This window comes from Sinohyriopsis cumingii, chromosome 19, assembly GCF_028554795.1.
Source record: "Sinohyriopsis cumingii isolate HCF-2022 chromosome 19, ASM2855479v2, whole genome shotgun sequence".
NCBI classification, from domain to species: domain Eukaryota; kingdom Metazoa; phylum Mollusca; class Bivalvia; order Unionida; family Unionidae; genus Sinohyriopsis; species Sinohyriopsis cumingii.
The window spans coordinates 11,770,350-11,794,987 of NC_142979.1; the positions used below are offsets into that span (position 1 = coordinate 11,770,350).

Here is a 24,638-nt window from a genome sequence, read left to right on the forward strand (position 1 = left end):
TTGGAAATTACAGGAGTGGGTGGGTGGGGACTTGTTGTTATTAGGTTGTAAGGCATTGATGTAGATAAAACTTCACAATAAATGACCTGGAAACAGGGAACCAAAAGTAGTCAGCAGAATTTATTGATGTGTAAAAAAAATCCAGATCAATATCACCATTTGCATCCAATCAAAACATAGAAAACATGGTCAATTCATAAAAATTTAAGTATTTGGTAATAAAATGAAAGAAACTTGCCTTATAGTGTTAATCATTTATTTCTCTTTTTTCTTCATCATATGCAATTTATCAAATACAAAAATATATCCACAAATTCAGTATATGTAGTATATGCATCCATAGTGTAGTGTGTATCGCTTATGTCAAATAACACATGACACCATTCATTAGCATAAATACAGAGAAATGAATTGTGGTTTCTTTTAACTGAAAGGTTCAAATATGTTATTGGGGCCCCGAGTGGCCGAGTGTTCTAAAGCGCTTTCTGTTACGGATCACTGCCATCTCACCTCTGTCTATGTGGGTTCGAGTCTCGGATTTGGCCAATGTGGGTATGTGAGAAAGCTTGCCACTAGCTTCTCGTGGGTCAGTGGTTCTTTTCTGGGTTTTCCCGGGATCTTCCTCCACCATTAATACTGGCCGCCATGTATAGCCTATCGTGTGCTGAAAAATGGCGTTAAACCCTACTACAACAAATATGTTATCAGATTGAAAATGGGCTCCAACAAATTTGTAAATGAGAGAGAGCAATATCAACCAAATGCTTGAAGAAACCTACCATTCATGCATGACATGGTGTAATATAAAAAATAACCAAGATTGTATTATATCCAGGATAACAACATGACAGTATCTCACTAATAAAAATCATTTGAAAATAATTCACTATGAGTATGAGTGCAAACGACACTCTATTTGCTGGGTTACAAAAAGTTGGCTGTTTATACTATTTACCCTGTAGACACATCAATGTTCTTTTGTGTCAGTTATGATTACAGAAGAAGAGAAAACCTGGGTGGTTAATAAACGCAACTGGTAGTGAGCAATAAACTCATTGGTTGAACTTACCAGCAGGTTATCAAAGGTTTATTTTATTATAAAGCAAGCCGATGCTGGAAGTCAACTTTTGATTTTTATATGTGTGCTTTATATATATATATATATATATATATGTATGTACACACACACGCATACAAAGTCTGCCAACACAGAGAAGCCAACTTTGGTTCCTTTTTACTGGTATTCACAGGATTTATGAAATAAAATTGAAACAGTAGAACAGTTTTTATAGTGATACATTCTGGTGCTTCTTGCATGGACATTGATGATCCAGCATCTCTCTGAAGATTTAGAGTAGAAAGTAAAATTCCATAAAAATTGTGATGGCCAAAAGAGAAGAAGATTTCACTGACAATATGATCATTGATGGGATGAAACTACAGTGTACTTTGATCTCGTTTCTGAACAGACAGCTGATAAGGAGGGTTTAAAAGTGTTAGAATTTGCACAATTGGTGCAGATTTTTAAAAAATCTTACTTTATTCCTTGCAGTTTCTGCAGCAGGAGTTGTGTTACTTCCAATCATAATTTTTCATGCTGTAAGGGAGCTAAAAATATTCATGCACTGAAAGGATGGAATTATGTGTGCAGGAGATGGGGTGGGTTGATGAAGTGATACTGCAGTGGATTAACGACTTTTGTCTGGAGTACACAATTTAATATTTTTTTAAATAAAATTTAAGTTTGAGTGAAATTTCTGACATGGAATTTTCAGATGATTAAAGGTGTCCCACAATACATGCTTTGAAAAAGTGTCCCAGAACACACAATGTGCACCAAAAAATTACTTTCAAAATTAATATATGGTGTGCAAAGAAATATAGTGTCCTAAAATGTATGGTAAATACAGTAAACTATCCTGTCATACAGGATTTAATTTTAGATGTCCTCCATTGTTGAAGTTTTTGGGCAAGTTGTAATGAATGTTTTTTTTTTAAAGTAAAGTGCACTGACTTAACAGTATATGTATATTTATGTACATTTCTTACTTCAAAATGCAAATATAAATGCAGAAAACCTTCATTTTCAATATGCTGACTTCATGGGGTATGTATATTTATTTATATTATTTTAAAATGCAAATATGATATTAGAAAACCTTTATTTTCAGTACACTGACTCGACGGAGACAGTATGGAGAAGTTGCCAACCTGTTGCAAGGTGTGTTGAATGTCCTGGAGCACTTTCAAAAGTATACATCAATACCACAGATAAAAGAACTGGCAGACAGGTATGTTATGATATTAGATCATTGATTGAGGGATTCTATGCTGTATAATTGCTGTTTTAAAGCTTGGCAACCTGAAGCCAAGGGTTGAAGATTATACAATGCATAGAACTCTTTCAAAAAAAGGTTATAATTATATTAGTATGAACCATGATAAAAGAAGCTTATAAAAAGTGCACTTATGTTCCTTACAGCATGCAGATTGATATGTGGCACAAATATCCTACAAAACCAAAGTATAATAATAATAATCCCAAAAATTTAGCTCTCAGGGACTGACATATTTGGAAATCATTAGATGGAGCTGCGATGACAGAATGTAGTAACCCAGCTTAAAAGCAGTAGCTCCAAGAAGGAACATTACAGGTGTATGCTTTTAGACATTTTACCCAGGGCTCTGGACACAACATTTGTTGTGCCCTGCAGTTTAATGATTTATTGAATTAAACATCGGATTATCTTCCATGTGAAATGTATTAAATATTAATTTGCTTATTGTCCCAAGCCTTTTGAATTTCCATCTATCAATAAAAATTTGTTTCTGCTCTTTAACTTGAAAACTTTGAGATTAAGGGATGAAACATAGTATACTTGCACATCATTACTAGAAGGTTTATCATGCACCACATTGTATGTACCACCTTCAACATCAGTGGCTCAGTATTGTATGTTTTTCCATGACACTTTCTTGTACCACATTTGGGCTACAGTCTACTGTATCAAGGTAGTAGCTTTATGTTTTTGTTTTTCAATCACACTTCATTTCCACTCATTAACTGTAGAACTGTATGAGATTAAGGTAATCAACTTCATGTCATCATGGTCAAGGTCACATTTAATATGTTGGGTTTTTGGTTACATTTGTCTTTTTTCTACTTTAACAGCTGTAGAAGAAAAATGAATGAAGATTTGTGTACTTTTATATTTTTACTAGAAGATATGTTGTATTCTATACTTTGAGATCTTGTCATTAAGGTCAAAGGTCAATATTTCAAGGTTTCTGCTCTTTCTGCTTTTTATTTTGAAACCAGTTTGAGGTACAGGGATGAACCATGGTACACTTTGTGCTTAACAGTTTGATAGCATCTCATGTGTCATGTTCAAGGTTTTATCTTCAAAGTCAAGTTATTTATCAATTTTTTTTAATCCCTTTTCTGCACTTTTCTTCCAGTGCTCTTTGAAATAGGGCACTGAAATTTACTTTCCATGTCTCTCCTTTAAATTTACAGCTGTCTTAAAAGTCATAGATTTCATTTTGTGAATTTTTGCGACCTCATCCTAGTTTGTGGGGGATAAAAAGTTAGAGAATTTGCTTGTTTTCTGAGAGACTGTAATTTGGGGTGTCAAATATAGTGGTCCCCCTCCTATACAGCCACCATGTCTGCACAGGGAAAGTGGCTATATAAGATGGGTGGCTGTTCCAGATGGGAACTATATTTGTGACAAGTATGTGTATGTAGTAAGAAAGGTACAAATAACTTCAAGGCACCTTAATATCTTCATTTAAAAGTAGCACTAATTATTAAAAGATTCTTCTTAAGAACTGACTTACTTCAAATTAACATTAATAGCTCTTATTCTTAAGCGTGAAATGTGAGTAAAGTATTGTTGATATGAGCATGGCAAAACCACTAAAAAATGTCTTAAATCTTGGTACATACATTGCTTTTCGTTTAAAGTAATTCTCCTTCCATTTACTTCACTTTCCCACTGCCACAGAATGTTTTACTTATCAGTTTCAGTGTTGTATATTTGAGTCTTCCCAACAAATCTTTCCAGAAGAACTCTTGTACTCTCCCCATTTTTGTTAAGTCAAATAACTTTTGCATTTTCTTCTAAAGTATTAATTCTCCCTTTTATGTGATGACATGTTAAAGTTTTGTAATGATTTATCCTTGTGTTGCTAAATGTTCAGTACTGCAACTAGCTATGCAGATGAAACTTTTGTAGATTCAACAAAATGTATTGTTTATAATGGAATTGATACATATACTGTCACATGATTTTTCAATTTTAACTGGTACCCTGTTTTGTTCAAGGTTAATTCTCTCAGTGTGTTAATCCCACAAAATCTATATTTAGCTATGCTGACCATCTTACGATTTTGACAATTACATCTGGTCATAATCATAAAACAAAAAAACTCAACTGCTGTGTGAAGCCCAAAACTTGATTACAACATTGTTAACCCCATTTCCTGTAAACGTTGGCATTAATGATACAGTAAAACCTCTTATGAGAGACTGCCCCTTCTGCCAACAAAAAGCAGTCTCTCAAGACAAGTGGTCTCTCATAGGTTTGTACAAAAGACCAGTTTCCAAGGTCCAGTTTCAGAACAATTTAAAGAAAAATAACCATTCACTGTGCATATATTTTCGTCTTTATTAATAGCTCTTGCTATAATATTGTACGCATTCATCTATGAACAAAATTGTATAGCAGTAAAGATATACATCTAGCATTAAACATGAAATCACATTTACATTTGAAGATCACATACTTTAGCGTACGAAATCGTTTGATTTACTCCTTTTCCTTTATGACAACCTCAATTTGTTTTATCGACGTTTATACCACTTTTTTGCGAGTGGTCTGCTCTTTTTCACTTCTTTCAGTTACAGTAATTATTTTCTCCAGCCTTAAAATTTGTTTCTTTTTAGTTGAAGGATTGTCCATTGTTATTAAGGTTCTAGGTGTCAACATTATTAGTGCTTAGTTGTAATATCGTAAAGATGGTTCTTACTGGGCTTTGGGAAAATATGAAAAATCTATACATGTGCATTGCAAATCGAACAATTAATGCAATAAAAAGCAGCAATTATCTCATCCAGAAACAGAACCATTTACTTGGAGACAAAAGTCAACAGCTTCATTTAAAGAAGATGTATAGGGATTAACTCTATAAACAAAGTGTGTAACCCAGTCACACCAACTTAAATAGACAACAGAGTTGTGATTGGGATGTAATCACTTAACATTGGGGGGGGGAAAACAAACATCTTGAAAGCTATCAATCGAATCCTGCAAACGATTCTCTCTTGCTGGTTTAATAGACAATGACCTTATTCATCCCCAGACAGTATGGATTAACTCTAAAGACAAACAATATACGCAACCACTACGTCAATTTCGGCACTACTATGGGAATTCGTGACATTACATTAGCCTGGTTTATGGACTCAGCAGTTATCACTGGTAGCCTCAATCCTTTTTTTATTTTATTATTTCGTTTGTTTGTTTTTGACCAGAACAATCGTTACCAACCAAGCGGTCGTTGTAGCAATTGATTACATATAAGTCAGTGGTGTCTATGTTCTCGCAATACAGTCATTCATAGGGATGCTGGGTCCTACTTATACATATGATCTACAATAAGGCTGGGAAGCAGGCTAAGTGCGGGAATAATTAGTATGGTTTCCTGCTTCTTATGTTCCATGCATTGCTTTCTCCAGTATAAATAGCGGAGATCAACGCAGGGAGCTTACAAAGCAGGGAACCAGACTAGGGAATAATCTACATGTACTTTAGTCTGTTTTACAATACAAACTGTAAAACAAGGTAAGCATACCTACACATTTTTAGATATTGGTAGCCAGCCAATTTTTTAAATATGTTTTTTTAGAACAGTATGAGTGATCGTTGTTACAGGGATTAATTAAAGGTCAGTGGAATTTATCCTCGTTTTTTGTGATGCAGTCATTCATAGCAGTGTCGAAATGCATATTTTGCCAAGACATCTTGGTCGCTAGTCGCGTTCAGGAGGTGGTCGCTCATTACAGCATTTATATAATAAAATCAATCCATGCATTACGATTGTGGTTGGAAATGACAGGTGGTCGCTCATAGCAGAGGTCGCTCATAACAGTTTTTACTGTATAATATTAAATTTAATGGTACACATACTTTAGCCAACACTTCTTTCAGTAACGAACACCTGTCATCGGGGAAATAGACATTGGTAAAGATAATCGGATTACTTACCATACTGTATGAATTAAATATTGGTTCTGGATGCATGTTACAATAAAATGTGGCTGCTTTTGAGGGGTAAATTTTACATTTTTGCACTAATATGCTCTCCGCTGTTCATGTTAGAGGGGTGGCCTTTCTTGTGGGGCACAAACTTATCAGTCCCAAGGGATTCTGGCTGTAACAAGTGGGTGGCCGCTGGTCGGGGTGGGGGTGCTGTTCATGGGGGGACCACTGTAATAATTTTTTTTTGTGGTGAAGTTCAATAAATTGAGAGTTTCCTGTTGTATGCTTTTTTGTGCTTCAATTGATATCATGTATGATCATTTCTGAAAACTTTGATTTCAGGGTGAAACAGATACAGGGTGAGCTTGGAACACAGATTGTGGCTGACTTTGAGGAAGCTTTTCAAGGTTCTGGGGCCAAGGTTAAGTACAGTTTTTACTGGATTATGTTTACAAGTTTTTAATTGACCAAAAAAAACCAAACTAATCTATAGAAGCAGCCTGTTTATTATACCAGTGGTTGATTTAAATTTATAACAAGTATTTGTTATTTCCCTTTTACTTTTGTTGTTAGGTTAATAGTAATTGTTAACTCGTTTGGTAATTGGTGTTAATTTCATGTTTAAAGTAGATAAGGATTTTGCATTTTCAGAGTTTTAAAGAAGAGATAAAATCTCATCTTCTGTCACCAGTGCAAGAGAGTATACCTCTGTATAAATTGTTACAAGTCTCTTGGTTGTCAGAGACTTTTTTTTTAGCAGAGATTTGAAAACTAACTGTATAAGTTGGTATATACACAGTTTATATATAAATTGTTCTAAGACTTTTGGTTGTCAGTAATTTGTAGGTTGATATTTGAAAACTCATAGGCATAGCTTACAGTAGTTGTAATTTACACTTGTCTTCTACTCTTCCAACACGCTTGGTCTTCTGCTCTGATTCTGAGGTCTTTTAAACATTGTTGTATATACTCACTTAGAAGTTGATTCCAGAGATTTAGTTTTGCTTTCACATAATTCAGTGGCAGACTAGGGTCTTTTTTTTGTCTGCAGTTGGGCTTATTTTTAAGCAAGTATATAAAATAATATGACTTTGTAAGACCTGTAACTCATTAAAAAAAATTGAATTAACTGTATTATGTTTAATTTGCAGTATGGACCAGGTAACCAAAAACAGTTGAAGGAAGCATGCTATGTGGTGAATGTACTCGAATTGAAAGTAAAACGAGACTTACTGAACTGGTTTGTCAAGCTTCAACTCGCTGAATATATGGTTCTGTTTGGAGAAAATCAGGATGTAAGATATTAAATGACTTGGATGTACATTGTACATGTATATACATGTATGTACATGTATATACTTGTATAAAGAATATTCTTGGTATTCTTAACAATAAAAATGTTATTAAATTCATCGTTAAAGAGGTTTTAATTTAAATGATACTTAATAAATTGTTCAATAGAAGTCATATCTTGGAGAAATGTTTTAATTCTATTACAATGAATTATATAATGTATGAAGATTGCCTTTCTCTGACAGAATTTAATATCATGTTTCAGTATATTTGTACATGAATTGGCAGGCTTATAGTCCCATTTCTTTGGAATGACATAACCAATAATGTACTGAAGTTGTTGCTAAAACTATTGTTTCAGAAAATACAAGTTTGAAGTAGGCTCTTTTGCTTGTATATAGATTGAAGTCCAAGAAAACCAGGCATGACCTTTGAATAATTAGTTTGCTGCATTTGTACTATTTGACATTGTGGGTGAGATTGAAGTACAGTAGGGTGAGCTTGCAAACCCATGTACTTTCGATCTGCAGTTTTAACCATTACTAACCACCATTCCTTGAGTATATGGAATTATACATTTGAAATTCCACTATGATTGAGAAAGTAAATCCATGCTGAGGTCCATTTATATGAAAAGGGAAAGTGCCACAGACTTTCTCCAGTACTGGGAAACTGTATTCTTAAACTTTTACAGTACGGTTGATCTTTTCCCAGTATCTTTAAGTTGTTACCCCCCTCAAATCTTGTTTTTCATTCACGTTTATTGTTTTGTATCATATCTAACCGACTTAATTCTTCATATTTTCTGCACAGGTGGCATGGCTGGACAAAATAGATAGACGATATGCCTGGATTAAAAGGACACTTGTAGATTTTGAGGAAAAATTTGGTCACTTGTTTCCCCTGGATTGGGAAGTCAGCGAGAGAATATGTGTGGAATTTTGTGAAATAACAAGGTTTGCAATTTTGTACCACAAAAAAGGGGGCATAAATTTTTTTTTGCTGCCATACAGCCTTACATTGCGCTAAACTAATAAACTTTGAGTCATGAAATTTTACCTGTTTTATCCAGATCATAAGTAAAATGACTTATTTAGATTTTCAGTCCATTTTGTAGTGGTCAGTTGTTGACTCATTTTTGAACTTTGGGGGTAGGGAGTAGGCACTTAAAAATCTTGTTAAGCTTTAATAAGGAACAAAATAAGACTGACCAGTGAAATTTGTTAATTATATTTGTATTTATATGTAGATGACCTAGGCTATTACTTGAATTTTTCACCATTTTACACATTTTTGAACTCTTGGATTTTTTTAATGAAAATATTGTTAGTGCAGTTAAGCTAAAACCACTTGAGAAATTTAGTTTATGTTGTTAATATTTATATAACCTGATTTAATTATTATGATATTAAAGCAGTTTTCAAATTTTTCTCTACTTTTGAATTTTTGGGACTTGAGACATTATTTGATTGCAGTTGGGTATGTGTGTTGTACAGACACAAATCTAGTTGTATATTGTTAACAGGTTGTGTCAAGCAAAGTGAGGTCATTATCAATATTAGGTTATAAATGATGTCAAAAGTTTTGACTGGGTTTTAATTAGAAGTTTTAATTTTTTTGAATAGGAGATTCAATTCCATGTTAGGTTAATATATGCAAAATATACATAGTTCAGTGAACAATAAATTGTGTAAGTCACTGATCAAGAATGTATGGGAAAGTTTATTTCATTCCAAGCCATGCATCTAAGGCTTTTAACAATATATTGTAATAATTAACTTTAATGATACCTTTTATGCTCAGGAAAGAGTTGGGCAAGATGATGGCTAAGAGAACAGGAGAGATTGACGTCAAACTGCTTCTGTTTGCAATACAGAGAACAACTAACTTTGAAGCCCTAATGGCCAAGCGATTCACAGGTGTCACTCTTCAGACTGTCCAACCACAGGTAACTTTAAAACCATAATGGCCAAGCAATTCACAGGTGTCACTCTTCAGACTGTCCAACCACAGGTAACTATAAAACCCTAATGGCCAAACAATTCACAGGTGTCACTCTGCAGACTGTCCAGCCACATGTAACTTCTGTGCATAGGATAAAATTTAAGCACATACCGCAAGCTGATGGTACTGAAAAAATATTCACATAAAAATGTGTATTTTCACATTACATGCATCAGTATGGAATATGTTAATATGAAAGCTTTACATCACAAAATATGCTGAATAAATTAATAAAAGTTGAGAGATGCTTAAATATGGTGATTTGCAGTCAATAAAACATTTTCATTCCTTAAGCTATTTAATGATATATCTCCAGATAAATCTTGGGCTCTCTGAGGGAATGGTATATATGTATCACTCCCTAACTACAAGGCCCTTCCTTATAATGTGGTTCCAGGCAAGTATGGTGGCTGATCCTATTTCATTAAGACATGGTAAAATTATAGGTGTTATGTACTTCATTATAACAATGTTTCACTATAAGGTGATATGCCCTGTAGTTCCTATGGACATTATTATAATGAAGGAATATTTTTTAAATTTATTAGATTTAAATATAAAGAAGTAGCTTTTATTCTACACTACATAGCCAGTATTGTGCTGGTGTACTATTATTCCAAATACATGTATATACATATATGGATCTTTCAAACTCCTCCCCAAACATTTATTTTGAGTGATGTGTAAATGTACAAAGTATATTGTATTACACATGTAATTTCAGAACCCCAAGCCAATTGTTGTGAGCAAACCGTCACCTGCAGTGTCTTTAAATCCATTTGAAGAATCCACTAATCCTTTTGAGCTGGAGGATGAGGTGAAAATAGAAGGTAGTCAGCCTGTTGAGGAAGTAAAGGTAAGATGTTGTTAGTATCATAATTATTCTTAATTATATTTGATTAATAAAAGAGACCTGGAAAAAAAAAAGATTCAGAATGTCAGTAAATTAATGTTTGTGAATGTATGCTATTTTATCTTGCCCTCTCTTCACAGTTAAAAACTGCATACTATAAGATATCATCCAGATGTTTTAAAGTCATTGTCATTATCGCATATATAAAAATAAGCATACATCTACCTTTCACATTTAGTACCAAGATGTGTATGTCTTTCTTTCCTTTTTGAGTGCTTATTTTTACATTCAGTTTTTATGATTGATATTGTCAAGTATACGTATTGATGCATCAGTTTTCATCATATAGGAAAGAAAAATCTTACCTGTCTTGAACAAGCAGCCATATTTGTTGAATTTATTTATCATATCTGTTTGAGCTGAAAGAAATATGTAATTCTTTCTTAAGTGTGAGTGTGTCATTTAAATTTTGACTCCATTTACCAGGTAGTCAATTTGTTTAAACTTTATGTTCTATTTATATTTCAACAGAGTGGTGTTAAAGAGCCCAGCTCCCCTTTTACGGGAATAATTTCCAAATGTTTTGAACCGCTTTTGAACATTTACATAGAGTCTCAAGACAGGTGAGTCCCACTTTTAATCAGGAATGGCTGATGATCAGTTCTTTAAAACAAGAATTGCATTCTGCGAGTAGAGTGATATAAAGTTTAAACCTTCTTGTACCCCTGCCATATCAGTGAAGGTGGCATATAGTGTTAACGATGCCTGTCTGTTCCATCCTATTCCATTGTGGGGGCATGAGGGGATTAAATTGCCATCTTTGCATGCATAATTCTTCAAAAGTATCACTGGAATGTGGTTTAAATTAAAAACTTGAATCCTACCTATTTTGAGACTGTGCACATTTTACAGTAATCTTTTATTTTACTTGTACAAATTTTAACATCTTTATACATTTCATCTTGTACTTGATGTTTATATTTATTTGAAGGGGTTTATCTTCCTGAAGTTTGTACAATTCATTTTTTTCCTCACTTTCAGAACTTTATTTTAATTGGCCCTTTATAGTCATATTTGTACTGAGGGCTGTTCCATTTAAACATACATGGTATCCAGGGAAGGCAGTTTTTAAAAAATATATGCCAGAGTACTCTGATCTCATAGAGTTCATTTTAAAATGATAAGAAAATTCTAAATTGCATCTATGGGTGAGTAATCCACTTAAAAGGTGCCTTCCGTGTGTCCCATGTATGTTTTAATGGAACAGCCCAGAGGTGCCATTGAATGCTAAGTCACGGACATATCCATTTCCTCTAGCTATTGCAAATTGCATTTCTGCCCAATAACTTTTGAGGACTTGTTGGATTAAAGTCAATTTGAATATGAAGTTTTGATTTTCATGGTTTGGGAAAAAAATTCTTGCTACATTACTGTTGATCGTAGCTTTCATAATTATATTATCCAAACAATTATAAATTATTTATTCCATTTAAATTTGAATAATTTTGCTTTGCTTATGTAGGAACCTAGCGGAGTTGATTAGTCGATTCCTTGAAGATTTTCGTCAGCACGGAACTCCACGCCTGGACACTGAAGTTGGTAGTAATGTCTTACCTAGCTGTGCAGATCTATTTGTGTTCTACAAAAAGTGTATGGTGCAGTGTTCTCAGCTCAGCACAGGTCGACCCATGTTAGACTTGACCCGCACCTTTCAGAAATATTTGAAGGAATATGCTGTTAGAATCCTGATGAACAATCTACCCAAGTAAGTCTTGTAAACTTCTGAAAAGTTTTAGAAAGCTAATAATTAGAAGTGCAATATTATACATGTACAGTATTATACTTGTACCATATATGCTAAATTGCCTTTATTATGAAATAAATATACATTGCCTTTTATATTAAGTTTGATAAGGATAAAGTCAGATTTGTAGAACTGTAACAAATTTTATCACTTAAGTTACTCTGCAAGCAGGCTGATTTTAAGCATTTGGAACTTTGATTAAGTATAGCACTTTTAATTAAGTTTTAAGCTAATAATGCCATGAATAAATATCCTGTTTTTGTAGGTCATTTATGATCAAATTTTCATTAACCCAAAGTAAAGGAAAAACTGATTTTTTTGTATAAAATAATCTCTTTGGTAATAGATGAAATCATTCATTAGGGTTGAGGGTGGCAAGTCATACTGTTTGTTTCTATATTTCGTTTTTTTATTTTTTAAAGCAGATTATAAACAAAAAAACTTTACACAAATATTGCATACTTGTGACACAACACTATGCAACATCTCATTGTGATATTATTGAGTAACAGCAAATAATTATTTTTGTTTGTGGAAATGTATGCTGAGAATGTTTTTTTTAGACGTTCAGAATTTTTTAAAAACTTGAATAATACAAAACTGATACACATCTTGTAACATAATCTATGTGTCACTAAACATGTCCAGTGTAAATGATGAATACTTATGTAAGATTTTCTATTGCTGCATGTCAGATTATCTGGTCAGAGCAGTAGTTCTAGTGCAGCCACTAGCCTGATTCAGAGCATCCTTAAGGAAGGGGAGGTAACGAAACTGATAGAAGAGGAACAGTGCAGAATCTGCAGTATTCTGTGTACAGCTGAATACTGCATGGAGACCACACAACAGTTGGAAGAAAAACTTAAGGAGAAAGTTGACACTGACCTCAGCACACAGATTGATCTCAATGCAGAACAAGATATATTTCATAAGTTAGTTCTCACATTCTAATATATTCCTTTGCAGATGACTGCTTTTAATTTACAGGAAACATTTTACATTTGGACCAAAATCAACGATTCAGTAGCACACATATTATTAATTTACAGTTTTGCCAATCTCTACTGCAAAGATAGGCCCCCATGTTTGAAAGTTCAACAATTTACCATAATATTTGCGTATATATTTTATTCCAAGAGATAAAGAGTATAGCATATTTGCCCATATTTACTTTCATCTGCAGCCAGAGTTGTAGTTCGTATGGTTGGGGAAAGAGTGTGTAGAGTTGTGAAGTTCTGTTAGAGTAATTTATCAGGACAGTTTTATTAAGCATTCATTTTCATCAGAGAGGGATGACATGAATTCATTTAATTATGAATAACTAAGCAATGCAAGAAATTGCTGGTACTCCGTTATGTTTTGTTGTCTGCTGAAGGCTGCATGCATACATTTACTCACTTACTACACAAATGAAATAACTGTATGCATGGGTAATGCACATTTGCCAACTTTGTAAGCATCGGTCTGTAAACTATTATGAAGTGTCTTGTAACTATAACCAGTATGTTTTAATAAGTCAGGAGGTATTGTTTAGACTTGTAAATGCATGTTGATGTTTAGACGTTGATAAACTAAGGTCAGTCTTATCAGTGGCAAAGATTTTTGAGAATATAATTAAGCATGCCATCACAACCTGCATGAAATTCCTTCCTTTATACAAACCTGGAAATGCTGGCACTTCAGCATGTTACTGATTCCAGGCTGTCAATAAAAACAAAAATGTCTCTATTTATTATTTATTGCAAAAACCATTATAAATAAATCCATGTCATCTTTTTGCTTCACTGCACACAAACAATTTTGTCTAAAGCAGTTCAGGAGATCATAAAATCATTAGCCTAAGTAAGAACTTGACCAGGTCTGTTTGCATGCATTTACAAGTTTGTATACGTCCAATACATTGTTTTTTTGTTTTCTTAAAAATTAATGAAAAATGGCTAATGCTACCCACATCCCAGAGTGGCATTGTAGTAAAAATTTCACTAGGACCGTGTTAAGAGCAGCTGGTTTATTTTACCCACACCAGGTCTGGAAAAATGATCAAAAGTAAATGCCAAGAACATTTATTTTTTGATGCCTGTTGATGAAACATATCAATCATGAGGAGACTGTCATTATTTTTATAAACTGTTTTAGAAAAAAGATTCAATTTGTGCCTTTAATTCATCACAAGTTTTTTGCCCATTTGAAATGTACAATAAAAATCAACAGAACATTGCTAATGCAGTGACAGATCCACACTGTCATCCAGTGTTTAAGTTAAGGGAGAAAGACTTACATTAGGAAATTTGCAACAGACTATTACCAGAGCAGCGAAAACTCTGTCGATTCATATGATCTCATTTTCTAGCAACTATATTTGGTTTTTAAACTTGTCCTGAATTATTTCAGTATATCTGAAATTCTTTATGCATGTGAATTTTAGCATGATATAAGTGTTATGGTCAATATTATGTCTTTGTCTTTTCAGTGTAATTTCAAATTGCATTCATCTGCTGGTACAAGATTTGGAAACGGCTTGTGAACCCGCTTTGACCGCTATGAACAAGGTAAGATACAGAATATTCAGATGGCTAATCAGTAGCTATTATTGATCTTTTCAGTGATTAAAATAATACCATTATTTCTGTATTAATTGAAATAAACATTTTCGGTAGTTAAAATTGTACCATTATTTCATCTTTAATTGAAATAAGAAAGGTTTCAATAATTTACAGAAATAATTTGTTTATATGACAGTTACGTCTGTTTTCACCAGCCATATTGGTGGGGAATTTTTAAGCTGACAAAGTAAGCATTCTGTGTGGTGGGTTGACTAGAGCATGGAGTGCAATTATAACACATTTGTGGTACATCTTAGCTGTCCTAAGGTTAGTTAACAGAGTCAACAAATGCAGATATTTGTTTCTGTTTATTCAGTTTTGATGGTCACCTTTAGTATGTTTTGGTTTCCTTCATTTTAAAGAGCCATGTACCAGTATTATCTTGGTCATCAAGATCACGTGATAAAAGTTGTTGGAACTTATAATAAAGTAAATAAATATATGTTACGTATAGAGAAGACGTGGATCAAGCTGAAGCCAAATTTTGTATAATTCCATAATGTTAAATTTTAGATGAATTGGTCGACAGTGGAGGCAGTAGGAGACCAGAGTAGTTATGTGACAGGAATCACGGGTCACCTGAAGACAAATCTTCCTCTCATTCGAGACCATCTAGCATCATCTCGGAAATATTTTACACAGTTCTGTGTTAAGTTTGCAAAGTAAGTATTACTTGCAGCTCCTAAATGTATGAACATTCTATGATTTTTGTGTACATGTTTTGTAAGCATATTCAGGGCATTGATAATGAAGGAATTCACAAAGTTCTGCATTATAAAGTCAATTGTTAAAGTTTAAAATCTTAGTGAGCATTCACACAGTTTCGTTAGTATGTATGACCTCCCATAACTTCTCCTGAGAATGTTTTATCCATTTATAATAGCTGCTTTACTTAGGATTTATAGGAATTACCTTATTGGGGCTCTATTGCAGGCCTTATGGTCTTATGTCAGTAATCCTAACCTCAAGGTCACATAGTATTTAAAATCAAGTAAAATATGTCTCTTAAACATTTACAACTTTGAAACAAGTACAACTTTGATCAGGTTTTTAAACAGCAAAAGGACACGATAAGCACATTTTTGATTCCCTCTAAAAGAGAGGCTGGAGTTATGAATAATATGAATATTGATAACTAATACATACTATACACTGAAACTGATGAAGTAAGTGATAAATAGTACACCGTATCAATATGACAACTAAAATGGCCACATTTTCGACTAAAATTTCGGAACATTGTAAACTTCATGCACTCTTTTAACTATAAGTGCACATCATATTTTTAGACTGAAAGCATTTAGAAAATACAGTTGAATACAAAGTATATCATTTTTGTTTGTGAGACTACCAGTTTCTGTATCAAGTTACTAGTATTACAAGTGGATAGTCTGGTTTACAATCCCCCTGCGGGTCCGGGGTTGTAGAATTGGCCCGACGTGCCTTGCTACGTGTCGTAAAAGGCAACTAAGTAGAGGCAACCTGTTTGCCGTGGGTTGCGTCCCGTGTCGGGGGAGGAAAGGATCCTGGTAGTTGAGCAGAGGCTTTCCCTGCAATACACTACTTTGGCCTCTACTTCTCATAGACGGGTGGTCGGGATGGGCCCGGTTCCGACAAATCGGCTGGTCACGCCGAGCCCTAGGAGGTCTTTATTAACTTTCTCACCTTCTTTCTCTTTCTCCTTGTATCTCTCTTGATACCACCGTTGCCCCTATATTCTATTCCCCTATCTTTCCCTTTTCCAAGTCTTAGAAGGCTTCCTAGAAGGCGGTGGCTTAACGGGTCAATCGGGGGGTAATTTTACCGACCTTAGAAATTGGCGACTTCAAGGTCAATCAAAGGTAATTTTATCAACTGAGTATGGCATTTGTGTATCCCTGGCACTTGAAAAGTGTCCCCTTGTTGGGCTCCTTGGTGGGTGGGGAGCACGGGTGCTGAATTTTTAATCTAGCCATCATGGATAATTCCAAAAAAAATCAAAATAAAAGATCGAAACCCTTATCAGAGTCTGACGATGAACCATGTAGTGTGGAGTCATTTCCACGCTTCATGGTCATACAGTCCAAAGATGTCACGAAACCGCTTGCCGCACTATCTCCATTTGTCATCGAAAAGACTATCACAGGATCGATTGGCACACCTAAAAGTGTTAAAAAGTGAAATTGGGTTGTCTTCTTATTGAGTGTGAGCGACGAGGTCAATCAGACAGTATCAGGAAAATGAAAACGTTCTTTGATATCCCAGTAACCTCATTCGCTCACACCACACTGAATACGTCCAAAGGCATGATTCGCTGCCATGACTTGGCTGGAGTCACCGACGCTGACATCATCGAAGGAATGAAAGGTGAAGGTGTTACTGCAGTCCGACGAATACGTATTAAACGTAATAACAACCTGCAGGACACCAACACCATTGTACTCACCTTCAACAGGCCAACTGTACCCAAAGTGGTAAAAGTTAGCTTTCTGCAAGTAAAGGTAGAGATTTACATTCCCAACCCCCTTTGGTGTTATAAGTGTCAAAAATACGGCCATCACGAAGACCGCTGCTCCAAGAGCCAAATATGTGGCCGATGCGGAGACAATGCTTTTCAGGAATCTGATTGTAGAGCAACTCCGCATTGTGTCAACTGCGGAAAACAGCACCATGCAAATTCCAAGGATTGCGATACCTGGAAACAGGAAAAGGAAATTCAGAGGGTAAAATACACAAATAATATTCCCTATCCAGAAGCCAGAAAAATTGTAAAGGCAAAAACAGCCCTTCCTGGCCCATCCTTCTCCACTGTAGTGAAGAGCAATCCTAAAACAACGAAGGACGCTCAAACACAAACAGAAGCACCCGATTCAACACCAAATTCAAACACCCCCCATTACCAAGCACAGAAAAACACGGCATCTACTCAGACTACATTTAACAATACCCAAACACCAAAATCACCAAAGAGTAAAAATCTCACGGAAACAGACAGAAAAAGGGGTCAGATGACCCTATCAAACTATATAACAGGTTTGGAGACATTGAGAGCATGGATGCAGAAGAATCTGCTCTTTGCGCTCAAGGTAGCTCCAGACCTAACAACAAAAATTCACCCCCGTACTTCCTCCAGAGAAATAACCAAACAAATTCCCTCTGCGAAAGGTCTAACCTAGCTCCACAGTCTTTAATTTAAATTTATAATGAAAAACACTATCATACAATGGAATTGTCGAGGACTTAAAGCAAATTACAATGATCTTCTCCTGCTTTTAAACGAACATGATCCTGCGGTACTATGCCTTCAAGAAAAATTCTTGAAAGATACGGACAACATCACATTTAAAAACTACTCCCTGTTTAACACGTGCTCTCCAAATGTTGATAGGGCATCAGGAGGAGTTTCTGTTATTGTGAACAACAGAGCTCCTCATAGCTTCATTCATTTAAACACCAATTTACAAGCCATTGCTGTAAGCGTCACTCTACATCGAGTGATTACATTTTGCTCTATTTATTTACCACCAAACACTAAACTAGTACCAAACGAACTCGACAATCTTGTTCAACAGCTTCCCACACCCTTTGTTTTACTCGGGGATTTTAATGCCCATAACATTTTATGGGGATCAAATCATATAAGTGACAGAGGGCACAAAGTTGAAGACTTTATTTCTAGACACGACCTGTGTCTATATAATACCAAAACACCTACATATTTACACCCAGGCACGGGTACATACACAAGCATCGATTTGACAATTTGTTCTCCTTCGCTGCTTTTGGACTATGAATGGAAGGTCGCTGATGACCTTCCCAGCAGCGATCACTTCCCAATATTTCTTGTAAATCTTAACTCTACAGTCGATGAAGTAATTCCACAATGGAATTTAAAGAAGGCCGACTCTGTAAAACTAGGCTGAATGAGGGTACAGTTTTCAATGTTGACGACACCATTCAGCATTTTACATCTATTTTAATAGAGATTGCAGAAGAATCCGTTCCCAAGTCCTCGCCATATTGTAAAAGAACCCAAAAACCTTGGGTCACTAAGGAATGTAAGGAAGCCATTAAACTACGCCGAGAAGCATTAAGGAAATTTAATAATCAACCGACGCCCGAAAACTTAAATATATATCGCATTGCCCGGGCCAAAGCTCGCCGCATAATCAAAGAAAGTAAAAGAGCATCATGGAAGAAGTATGTTTCTTCTTTAAACTCTCGTTCCTCTGTTAAGAAAGTTTGGGACACTATACCCAAAATAAACGGAAAGAGAAAGCAAAACCCTCTCCGACATCTGACACTGAACAATAACAACTTTAGTTCAAAACATGACATTGCAAATATTCTTGCTGACAGTTTCTCAAAAAATTCCTCATCATCTAATTATTCAGGAGCCTTCCGAAAACTTAAAACTCAAAAAGAAAAGTCACGTTTAAAATTCACATCCAACAACTCGGAAAGTTATAATCAATTGTTCTCACTATCGGAGCTTAGGGAGGCTTTAGATAAGGCCCATGATACAATTTCTGGGCCTGACGAGATACATTACCAGTTTCTGAAACACCTTCCAGAATCATCATTAACATCTCTTTTGAAACTCTTCAATGATTTATGGATTACTGGTAATGTACCAAAAATCTGGAAAGAAGCAACTGTAATACCAGTCCCCAAACCCAGTAAAGATAGCGAAGACCCCAACAGCTATCGACCAATTGCACTCACAAGCTGTGTGTGCAAAACAATGGAACGAATGATCAATTCTCGGCTTGTCTGGTATTTGGAAACTAACAATTTAATATCTCCTTTCCAAAGTGGCTTTCGATATGGCCGGAGCACCAATGATCATCTGGTTAGACTGGAAACATTTATTCGCGATGCATTTATTAAGAAAGAACATTTAGTAGCGGTTTTCTTTGATTTAGAAAAGGCCTATGACACGACATGGAAGTACGGGATACTAAATGACCTGAACGATCTAGGTCTAAAAGGCCGTCTGCCCTCTTTCATATCCAACTTTCTCTCCGACAGAGAATTCAAAGTACGAGTGGGCTCTACCCTCTCAGATCTGCACGAGCAAGAGATGGGTGTGCCCCAGGGCAGTATTTTATCTGTGACGCTCTTTAACATCAAAATTAATAGCATCACCAAGTGTTTGACTCCTGGTGTGGATTGCTCGTTATACGTTGATGATTTTCTAATATGTTATCAGTCAAAGCACATGCATACAATTGAAAGACAACTGCAGCAAAATATAAACAAAATTCAAAATTGGGCCAATGCAAACGGTTTCAAATTCTCAAAATCAAAAATGGTATGCATGCATTTCTGTCAGTTACGAAAACATCACGATGAACCGAACCTCACACTGGATGGAACACCTATTCCAGTTGTTCAGGAAACCAAATTTTTAGGTATAATCTTTGACAGAAAACTGACCTCTATTCCACACCTAAAGAACTTAAAAGCTAAATGCTTAAAAGCACTTAACCTACTTAAAGTAGTAGCACACACTGACTGGGGTGCTGATAGAAAAGTCATCCTAAATTTATACAGAACGTTTATTCGCTCCAAACTAGACTATGGTTGCGTTGTGTATGGTTCAGCCAGAAAATCGTATCTTAAAATGCTTGATCCAATTCATCATCAGGGAATAAGACTGGCTCTGGGAGCATTTAAAACATCCCCGTGTGAAAGCCTTCTAGCTGAGGCGAATGAACCACCGTTATCGCATCGTAGAGAAATGCTTTCCGCACAGTATGCTCTCAAATTAAAATCAAATCCCCTGAATCCTGCTTTTTCGGCTGTTTTTCAACCCAAATACAAAACTTTATACGAAAATAAACCAAACGCCATACCTTCCTTTGGCATTAGAATATCATCCAGCCTTGACACTACAAATATAGATCTTTCTAAAATTCAGAAAACATCCATCTCCGAAACACCACCCTGGCTAATTAAACAACCAAAAGTACGTTTTACGCTACACGATGGCAAAAAGTCCAAAACAAACCCTTCTATCTTCCACAACTCTTACCATGAACTCCTCACCGAATTTAAAAACTACACCAGAATTTACACTGATGGATCAAAGGATGAGGAAAAGGCTGCTGCAGCCTTTGTTTGTGGAAATCACACAACGCAAGTTTGCTTACCAAATGGAGCATCAATTTTTACAGCCGAAATCAGAGCAATAGACCTTGCTCTGCAACATATAGAAAAGAACCGTATTTTAAACAGTATCATCTTCTCCGACTCACTATCATTACTCCAGTCACTACACAATAGAAAACTGGAGAACCCATTATTGAAAAACATACTCGTAAAAAATACCGAGCTGAGTGTCTCCCACAATATAATATACTGTTGGTTACCTAGCCACATTGGTATTAAAGGTAACGAAAAAGCAGATCGTGCTGCTAAAATGGCCCTTTCTCAAGAACCATCTGATTTTAAAATACCATATACTGATTTTAAACCTTGTATCAGAAAGTTCTTACATCAGAAGTGGCAGGCATCATGGAATGATGTTGTAAATAACAAACTTCACGCAATCAAACCAACTCTAGGAGAGTGGACTCCTTCCTACAGAACCATTCGTAGGGAGGAGGTAGTCATAGCAAGAATCCGAATTGGTCATACTTATATCACCCACACCCACATACTAAAAGGTGAAGACCCACCAGAGTGCGTTTCTTGCAATGAACCATTCACTGTCAAGCACTTTATGATAGAGTGCTTTGACCTACAACCTATGCGCGATCGTTATTACATTGTGCATGACATGAAAGAACTTTTTGATAATATAAACATCACTCGTATTATAGAGTTCTTGAAAGCCGTAAATATTTACTCTAAACTCTGACTTTTATGCTATCACCTTGTGCAGTTTTATGCAATATATATACCGTCCCATTTTAATACCTATTCATCTTTTTTACATCTCCCGTTGATCGGGAAGCTTTATTTTGCACCGTTACCATCTTACCGTTTTTAATTTCAACCATTTGTTCTTTTATATCGCTGGTCGATATAGGACCTTTTATAAGTTTTAAAAGATTATACAAATAACACTTTGTTTGGCGCTAAATAGCCTAAAAGTGCTGATGCGCCGTTAAAAAACAAACAATCAATCAATCAATCTGGTTTACAGCCTGTAAGTAATCATTCTAAATACATACATACTAACCATTATGCTTTTTTTTATCTTACACTCACCTATGTATGGATTGCGCTTTTTTGGTATATTCAACAACAAAAAATATAGCAATAAAAAGTTGTGTTTTTATTTTTATTATCATTTCTTTAATCCCACCCATCATATAAATTTGAGAACATTCTGAGACAGAAGACTGCTGCATAAGAATAACATAAGGGAACATTTGTCCATCCTAGACCTATGTTACTTTCCTTATTTTCTATTTATAGCAGATATATTTGACACATTTCCAAGAAAATAGACAGTTTCTTAAGTTTGAAAACATGTCTCACAGATTTATTAAATTTGATAATATATCTTTAACAAACCAGTCTATACTTGAAAAAATGCTGTTATGCAAAACTGGGATGTTATATGAGAGTAAATTGATCTTTTTAAAGTTCAGAATGTCAGATCAAGATAAGAACAAATCAATAATGCTTTACAAATTTAAAAAGAAGAATACGAGAGTAATGGATGCCTCCAGCGGTCTAAGTGGGTATAGCATCCACCTTGTTCTTTCCGAGGTTTTTCTGGGTTCTTCCTCCACCATTAATACTGGCCGCCATGTATAGCCTATCGTGTGCTGAAAAATGGCGTTAAACCCTACAATAACAACAACAGCTTCCACCTTGGATGTGGGAGGTTGCAAGTTCAAACCCAGATTGAATCATACCAAAGACATAAAAATGGTACTAGCAGCTGCCTCACTTGGCACTCAGCATTAAGAGGTTAGAATTAAGACTGGTTGGTCTGGTGTAAGGATAATGTAACTGGATGGGACATCATGCTATATGTCTGCAGCATGATGCCCAGTGCTAGATATCACTATAAGCTGCCACACTGCAGACATCGTAGCAATATGACTGGAAAATTGTTAAAGCTACGTTAAAAATCCAAATCACACAGACACAAATTATAATATAAAATGTGATAAACCTGAAAATCAGAGCCACACAGATAATCCCATGCAGAAAAGTCATGTTCAGAGTGAAAATGAAAACAATGGTAAAGATGATGATTTGGAGTTATCCAATATGGCTGACATTTATCCAGAATTCCTGAGGGTCAAACATAATAAATACATTATCACTGTGCATATTGATCAACAAAAGTTTGAGTTTGTAAAACAGATGTTGAATTCAGATGACTTCATGCAGTCAGAGTTTACAAAATGATATTATCTACAGAACATAAGAGAAAATAACTGTGACAGCTACATTGTATAAACAACATGTGTCCTACGCATACAGGGGCTGAACTGTTTTACATGGTTAGATCATATTATCTGTAAATGTAGACAGGATGAGAATACCCATGCTAATGGCAGTTATATGCTGACATCTACACCAATAACTAGATGTAGTACCAAATATGAAACAGCTCCTAAAGTCTTTGACCTAAATTACTCAGGCAGTAAAATTAACACCTCTCCAGAGTGTCAGGCAATTACACGCTCCATAAATCATGACCACAGCAGTGATGGCTTAAACCTTAATGATTTCTCCATGTGTGTACATTAAAAAACAATTAGGAACTTGGAGGCCCAAATTGAAGAATTGAAACTAAAGTTACATGCTATTAAGTGAGCACAGGGAAGGATTAATGAGCAAGTAACTTTTTGTGAAATAGAAATTCAGACAGACTCCCAAATAGCAACAATGTCAGATGCTCAGACACAGACAATCCCAATACCAGCCAAGAGAAAATGTATAATGACCAAGCAAATAAAAACTGATACCCAAAGTAATCCTGCATTGCAAAACAACAGTACCCCCCCAGTTATGTGTCACACCTGCAACAGCAATAAGTGTACACCCATGGCCCTCAGCTCAGACAAGTCTGTTGCCTGTACCAACAACTGCATTTCCCTGTGCTCAGCCAGATGTGTCAACATCAGCTCGATTAGTTCACACAACTGAAACACCAATTTCATCACCCCTTCCTCCAAGAGATGTTTCTGAAATGCAATCCAGAGTCCAACAAATGACATCACAAGCCAGAAAAGATAGGACTGGCTCCTCAGTATTGAAAGTATAATACCAAGGAGACTTTTTAAAACAGATGTACAGACTCTAACAGGTGCAAAAATTGACGGACAAAATATTGAATACTGTCCTAACCAAAATATTATTTTAGTAGGTGGAAATGATGTCAGTGAGGGAAAGTCACTAAATCAAATCAGAACAGATTTTGAAAGTTTACTGTATGCTGCTAGATACTGCAGCCCAATTACATGTAAAATAATGATATCAGGACTACCTCCTCGTGTGGACACCAAGGCGAAAGAAATCAATTATCTGATAATTGACCTGTGTGAAGACTTCAACCTACAGTACATTCCACAAGACACATCTTTCTTTCTTCAGAACCAGGATGTCAACCTAAGTCTCTACCACAGAGACAAAATTCATTTAAGCAGAAAAGGAACCTCGCAACTACTGAGAAATATTAACATGTATGCCCCCATTTTCAGGCACTATAATGAAGAGTACTGTCTCTATTGTGAAGAAACTGGTCATGTGACACAGGTATGCCATCATGGCAAAAAGACTGAGTGCTTCAGATGCCATAAATATGGACACAAGCAAACACTCTGTCAATCAATGTATTATACTTATTAATAAGCTGGCAAAGAGAA

General features: G+C 35.4%; 1 protein-coding gene across 1 annotated transcript in view; it reads left to right on the plus strand.

Annotated features, from left to right (window-relative positions):
* Window positions 1-24,638, plus strand: part of LOC149775136 (vacuolar protein sorting-associated protein 53 homolog) — a 54,888-nt gene that overhangs the window by 12,986 nt on the left and 17,264 nt on the right. The window contains exons 5-15 of the mRNA XM_089943017.1: window positions 2,172-2,291; window positions 6,606-6,684; window positions 7,415-7,558; window positions 8,370-8,512; window positions 9,360-9,504; window positions 10,285-10,416; window positions 10,945-11,036; window positions 11,936-12,178; window positions 12,913-13,149; window positions 14,688-14,766; window positions 15,334-15,482. Coding sequence (XP_089799143.1) covers window positions 2,172-2,291; window positions 6,606-6,684; window positions 7,415-7,558; window positions 8,370-8,512; window positions 9,360-9,504; window positions 10,285-10,416; window positions 10,945-11,036; window positions 11,936-12,178; window positions 12,913-13,149; window positions 14,688-14,766; window positions 15,334-15,482 — 1,563 coding nt within the window. The remainder of the gene's footprint in view (window positions 1-2,171; window positions 2,292-6,605; window positions 6,685-7,414; window positions 7,559-8,369; window positions 8,513-9,359; window positions 9,505-10,284; window positions 10,417-10,944; window positions 11,037-11,935; window positions 12,179-12,912; window positions 13,150-14,687; window positions 14,767-15,333; window positions 15,483-24,638) is intronic.